Source organism: Dermacentor andersoni, chromosome 7, assembly GCF_023375885.2.
Source record: "Dermacentor andersoni chromosome 7, qqDerAnde1_hic_scaffold, whole genome shotgun sequence".
Taxonomy (NCBI): Eukaryota; Metazoa; Arthropoda; class Arachnida; order Ixodida; family Ixodidae; genus Dermacentor; species Dermacentor andersoni.
Genome location: NC_092820.1, coordinates 82,817,670 through 82,824,317, shown reverse-complemented (window position 1 = coordinate 82,824,317; position 6,648 = coordinate 82,817,670). Strand labels below are relative to the sequence as shown.

At 45.7% G+C, this 6,648-nt stretch overlaps 2 protein-coding genes across 2 annotated transcripts in view; one reads left to right on the top strand and one right to left on the bottom strand.

Annotated features, from left to right (window-relative positions):
- Window positions 1–17: 17 nt before the first annotated feature.
- Polr1H (RNA polymerase I subunit RpI12) lies at window positions 18–1,198 on the bottom strand. The gene has a single exon (XM_050181479.3). It carries the CDS (start codon window positions 964–966, stop codon window positions 598–600), a length of 369 nt encoding a protein of 122 aa, XP_050037436.1. The 5' UTR covers window positions 967–1,198; the 3' UTR covers window positions 18–597.
- Window positions 1,199–1,664: 466 nt separating this feature from the next.
- Tip60 (Histone acetyltransferase Tip60) overlaps window positions 1,665–6,648 on the top strand; it is a 43,695-nt gene continuing 38,711 nt past the window's right edge. Inside the window, exons 1-5 of the mRNA XM_050181457.3 lie at window positions 1,665–1,762; window positions 2,761–2,818; window positions 3,553–3,624; window positions 4,259–4,407; window positions 6,205–6,258. Of these exons, the coding sequence (XP_050037414.1) occupies window positions 1,718–1,762; window positions 2,761–2,818; window positions 3,553–3,624; window positions 4,259–4,407; window positions 6,205–6,258 (378 nt within the window). The 5' untranslated portion in view covers window positions 1,665–1,717. The remainder of the gene's footprint in view (window positions 1,763–2,760; window positions 2,819–3,552; window positions 3,625–4,258; window positions 4,408–6,204; window positions 6,259–6,648) is intronic.

The window sequence follows — 6,648 nt, the reverse complement described above, 5'->3', positions numbered from 1 at the left end:
AAGATTACCTCGGTAAGTTTTGCAATTACTGAACACATTTTAATAACTTCACGAACTTACATAAACCAGTCTGCATCTGCTTGGGCACTTTTGACAAGCTACTTGCTAAATAGTAGCACACACCATGGTAATACAGTATAAAATCCTTAAAATTGTTTGCGGACAGTGTCAACAAAAACATCCGCACCATGGCTCTCCGGTTCAAACGAAAACCACAGCGCGCACCTCGTACTTGAACAACCTAAAAACTCGCGACCGAGAACATCAACACGGGTTTTTCACACTGCACTCAACTTGGCTGATGCAGAACCCTTGGCATTGTGTACAGTAGAAGCTGACCTATACGACCAGATATCAGCAGCTTGCCTCCTTTTGGTCTACCGCACTTTTCTGTCAAGGTCTGTTCGATTCGCCAGGACTTCCTGAAGTAGTTCAGGAGGTTCATGTACGCTTCGTGCACAAATGTGTTCACATCATTCCCTGCACTTGCGTAAGATGTATATGTGCCGATATCGTGCGCCAAGACTGACACTGATGTACTCTTCTCAAGACGAATGGGCATACAATCGGCCAGTCGGCAACATCGAACGTGGGCAGTCACGAGTTCTCAGTCTCCTGGAAGAGGCACTCGGGGCACGAGTAGAATATCGTCTGCCCTTCGTCGGCGGACCTCGTCTGCAGCGTGGCGTACGTCATCCCCTCGTGGCCGCAGCGCGAGCACTTGCGGTCCACCAGCGGCCCGGCGGGCTTGGCGGTCGACTCCGGCGCCGCTTTCTTCAGGGCTGTCTTGCGGTCGTTGAACACCACCCGCGAGTTCGTCTCGAGGCCGTGGAAGTTGCGCACGTCGATGTTGGCGCCGCACAACTTGCACACGACGAAGTCCTCGTAGCCTGGTAGCGGTAGCACGGCACCGCACCGCTTGCAGAAGTCCGGGTCCGAGGCGAACAGCTCCACCGTGGACTCCATCCTTCGGTAGTAATTAACTGGCCTAACTAACCACTTTGATCAGTGGAAAACTCGAGGAAGAGGCTTCTGGCCGATCGCCGAAACAATGGCACAAAACAAAACGAACGTTCTAGAACACACTCCAACGCAACAAACGACAAGCATGAGTTCTCCGACCACGGAGGTCTCCGACGATGGAAGCTGCCATACTGATTTCAACGTCATCCTAAACGTCATCAGAAAAACAGAAAATAAAACGAGGCTTACACTAAAAGCGCAACAATAGCTTACAAATTTATGACTAGTTTAGTATCTTGTACGTTAACCACAATTAAAGATTGTTTAGTAAGTAAATAAGTTGTACGTCACAGTGACGTCATCCGCTATTTAAAAACTTGAGAGCAATTTGCAGCATTTGCCTCTAAATACAATGCCTTGTGCTGTGCCCCATTAAAGTTCGCCGAAATGTGCACCTGTTGCGCAGACTGGGATATGAGAATGCGGCTAGGAAATTTTACGACGATGACTCATCGGCGTAGTAACTTTGCGTCATAGTGACGGCACCAATGCGCAATCTACGTCATATAAATATTGCCTTAAGAAGTAAAAAAATAAAAATTGTTTGCGTTAATAAATAAATTAGCGTCAAAAGTTACGTCACATAAAAATACAAACTTTTTTAGATTAAGCCTTATTTGCTTCGCGTACCAAAATTCGGCTTGTGGACCAATGAGAAAGCTGCTTGGCAATCGGCATTCGTTTGTTAACCACCATGACCGAGGACACGACCGATCATGAAAACTCCAACGAATCAACGGTAAAACGCCCGTCTGCTCTTTCGTGGTGATTTTTAACGCGTTTATGAAACTCCAAGGGCTCCGAAAACGCATAACACTAGTCTGTGAATTTCGCTACCGATTTAGCGTGGGCCCCTTTTGCGCCGGGCTCGATGCACTGAAGTCAGCCATTTTGGATTTCTCAGCGCCGCATAGGGGCGCTAGCGATTTTGTTGACATTTGCATGTCTCGCACGTGTACTGTGGCGCGCGAAGGTGGTTGCGGTCGGGAGCCTTCATGTATGATGCGTGTGTCATGTATGTGTGTATGTATGTAATGTGTGCTCGTGTATGAAGGCTCCCTAGTTGTTCTGTTTCCGGGCTGTTGACAAGCATCCAACGTTGATGCACTTAGGGTATTTAATACGGCAAGGCTCTGACTGGGTCGCAGGACCCTTTCTTCGTTGCTGGGTGCTTTTCTCTTCGCGGCGATGTATTGAATTTTTTACAAGTACTGCTCTAGGGGGGCACATGTGACCGGCAAACGGAGGCCTCAAGAAAACATCTGAGATTATAATAACGCCGTGTCTAAAGGTACGTCGCACGTAGCTGCTGTGCTTCCGTTTCGCTAACTCCGTGGACCCATTTTTGCACATGTTTTTGCAGAAGGACAGTTGTTTTAACTCAAAGCGGATCATGAAAAATGCTTTCGAGAGGTCACAGAAAGCAGCATATGAAAAGCCTGGCGCGATCGACGATACCTTTCCAGGAGAGCAGGCCCGGTCTCTACTACGGCCTCTACTGCTCCCCCGGGGAAATCAGTGATGTTATATCGAAGGTAGAGCGCCGTAAGGCGCGAGAAAGATATTATCTGGCATGAGTGACTCAACACGAGCGCCGCAGGCGCGAGAAATTTTGCTTGACGTACACCCAGAACCGAAAAAAGCGCTCCGCGACTTCTACAACATAAGTCAGAACCTTGCCTTTAATACTAGAAAGCTTGTTTTACTGATTATGCATCCGCTTTGCTTCGTCTTCAGCCCCAGGTCACTGAGGGATGTCGGATGCCCGTTCGCATGCGGAACAGTAACGACTGGCGTAAGTATGAATGATGTTTTCAAGCTGCACCGATTAAGAGGTGCCTTCAGAGTGTTCTATAGTAGTTCGTTGGAACATGCAGCACGTTGACTACGATTTGCTTTCATAAAGGATCTCTGTGACGGCGAACAAAAACGACTAGTTCTCATGAGTTACTCGGTGTGCTCGTGCCCTTGACAACTTAGTATGCGACACATCATGCTTTGTTTTTTGGCACTAGGAGCCGTTTACGAATATGACAGTAAGTAATTCGGAGTGAGCGATGGATGCGATCTTGCAAGACTTAAGGCAAAGTGAAGAGGAACACGTGTCTTCTGCTAGTTTAATGCAAGCATAGCATATCACACTGCGTGTGCCGCGTCGCACTAACGGTCGCGTCTGTTGCTCACTGGAAACTTTTGCAGTGAGGTAACCTAATCTCTTTCATCCCCCATAACGTTAAGCGTTATAACGTGCAGTGGCTAGCTTACAGCTTTCCAGCTGCTCATTTCTATGAGATCCCGCATAGATGCTAGGTGAAAACTGCGCTGCTGTTACAAGCCAAGCAACCTCTATCATGAGTACCTTTTGTGTTAGAACCATTTTTGTAAAAATCATTGTGTACATTATTTAATGCCTAGGAAGAGCCCGAAGCAGCAGTAGCTGTTCTGGGAAATGGAAGTTCGTAATTACTACATTTTGGTGAATCATGCTAGCCACGTCTCACTGACATGTGCTCATCCTTTTATTTCCAGCACTTGCTGAAATACTGAGCATCAAGGAGTTACCTGACAATCAATGCCTGTACTACGTTCACTTCATTGATTGTAAGTACTGTATTCTTTTCTGACCTAACTTTCTTGACCTCCAGGTCTGCTGGAAAAAAATAAGGGAGGCGAGAGTGGCGAAAACATAAAATGTTAGGTGGATGGTGTTACAAGGACGGTGCAATAAATTTTGTCAAAATGCAGAAGATTGACCTAAGTGAAATGTAGTTGCTTGTGTTTTGTGTTTTCTACTTCATTCATTCTCCTACCTACCGCACACAAGGTGTGCACACTTAACACGTCACTGACACCATCCTCGTCATTAACACGTATGTGTCCCATGGCATGCGTAAATGAGCAAACTGGCAATGAATAGCTCCTTCTTCTTGCACGCGATAACCCTGTAGAACACACTTCTTGATACTGGAGCTTTTAGCTCGGACCAAAGAAACCTTTACGAAAGGTTAACCAGCCACCTGGTATCTCGAGATGCACTCCCACCGTGGCACCTGTTTTCTTTTTCTCTCTCTTACATTGTTTGAACATAGGTAAACGCAAGTTGTAGCAGTACTGTTGTCTTTATATTACTCTTCGTTATCAACTTCATGTTATACTTTCTTGCTAGTTTTGTTTGCCGTTGCTTTCTTTTTTCATCTTGTACTTGGACTTACACTTTGATGTGTGCCATGCACAGACAACAAGCGTCTCGATGAATGGGTGACAGTCGAGCGCTTGGACCTGAAGAAGCTGCAACTGCCTCGGAAAGAGAACAAGACTCCGCTGAAGGACGTCAAGAATGGCTCTCGGCCCTGCTCACCGGACTTGCTGGCTGCAACGTCTGTGGTGAGGGTTTTCCTCCAAGTCTTTTGGCGCTTCGTTCTTTCTTTGTCAGATGTTCATCTACTTATGTGCACGGATGGGTGGGTGCAGACTTCAAGCTGTGTTTTCATTAAAAGCTTGAGCTCACTTGTGAGCTTACGAAATGTTGCTCTTGAATGCTCTAATAACATTCTTGAATCAGTGTCTGGTGTTTATTTTATTAAAATTATGTTCGGTTTGCTTCTTTTCTCATGAATATAGCAGCGACCAGCACCAGCTGTATCTATCCAATAGCATGCAGTGACTGTTTCTGATGAAAATTATTTGTCAGCTTTGAAACAATTCTCATGTCGTTTTAGGACCGTCCTGCTGCCACCACATTCGAAATTTACCAGTGCTGTGTATAATTTGCAGGCATACCTGACAATTTTGTATTGCGTTACATTAATGCCTTTGCAGTACGAGGCAGATCCTAAAACTGTTCATTACCTTCCTATTGTCATTTTAGGACCGACTTCCTCCCCCTGTAAGTCAAATGGCATTGCTAACTGTTGTGTACTGAGTATTATATTCACGTCCCACCAATCAGTAACATGTTGTAGAAGCTTTCTAATCTCATATTCTTGTCCTGGTAGGATCGTCCAGGTCTCTCCGTGAGTCTGTCAAATTAACATTTGCTGTGCTAATATTATAAAACACATGGCTTGACAGAGGATTGCTTGCTTTCAAGAGAGAATGGAGAGAATGAAATAACAGTGATCGCTCAGTGGCCTAAGCAGGGTGAGGGTCAACGGTGGGGGCCAAAAAAAGCGAGAGAGAGCGCATTAATACTAACCTTCCGGTCTAGTCAGCCTCACTCATCAACTCGCGTAGAGTGTTGCTAATTTGCTGGGCATCGGTCTGAGGACATGGTGTTGTCCGTGCCTCCAGTGAGGTAATACCACGTCCCTTGTCTCTTGCTATTGCAAGACAATCTTATCTCAGCCAAAAATCATTTAGGGCAACAAAAGCTACGAAAGAATGTATGTTTAACCTGCTGGCTTGCAGTAATGAAAAGTGCCATGCCTTCTTCATTTTTGTGTTTTGTCTCAGTTGTGTTGAGGATTCTGCTGTTACTCTGAGGTTTCTTATTATACTTATCTGTCTTTTGTGATAGTCATTTCATTTTAAAACTGCCTGTTCTGTCCTGTACAGGAAAGACTGAATGATTCATGGAAGGGAAAGCGGGCCTGCTTTGTGCTACTGCACGTTTGCCAATTTTTCCCTAAAGAACGTTTGGCCACTGAGCAGATTTCTGCATAGCTAATTTCGTTAAAATGGCTTATTAGTGCTAATTGCAGTGACGGGTAATGAAGGATGCGGTAAGGTGGGGAGAGCTCAAAATTGGGTGACACTGTCCGTCTTCTGAGCCTCGGCAGTGTCCTGAAAGTGTGTACTTTATATATATAGATATATATATTTTTTTCAACTTCTTTGTCCTCATAGAGTCGCTGTGCTCGCGTAAGTAGAATGGTAAGGTTGTTTTTTTTAACTAGCGTAAGCATTGGCTCTAATTGTTCAGAGCACACGGCTCGGCTTGAGCAACATCTGGACACTTGGGTTGTGCTGGACCGCTGCAACTAAGTCCGTCAATAGTTAGCACACTCACGCAAGAATAACTACGTCAACTGGTGTTTCTGAATCTTGTCGGTGCGCACCAGCAGTAAATAAGTGTGGTTCTTTGCCTATAAGCCAAAACTTAGTCGCTAAAGCGACACAATGACTTTACGGAGTTATTCCTTCCACTGTTTCCGTAATGCAAGTCCCATTTGCTCTGTGCAGGTGGACGTGTGGCCACAAAAGTCCCCAGCAGAGGCCAAGGTTCCAGTGAAGGAGGTAAAAAACTGTCAGTTTTTCCCAAAGGCAAAGCGTTGAAAGCGATGGCATGGTTTAGCGTTACACTGAAGGCGTCTCGGGAGGATGGCGTGGTGAGCGTGCTAGTAGCGATGGCACACGAGATGGGATTAACGGAAAACACACAGACACTGCTCGGTGCTCTTGGTGACTATTTAAGTCGGAAGGTTGTCAGAACGTCACAGAGACATTTGAGACCTTTAGTTAAGCATTGAAAATGGTTCAGCAGGCTTCATTGCACATTCTTGTTGTCAGACAAAAATTAGAGTAGTTTGAACACTTTGTGTGGGGGGGGGGAGGGGGGGGGGCAGTTTTAGCGCAACACCATCTAAGCATTGAGTGAGAGTAAGGAGAAACAAGGAACTTAAACTT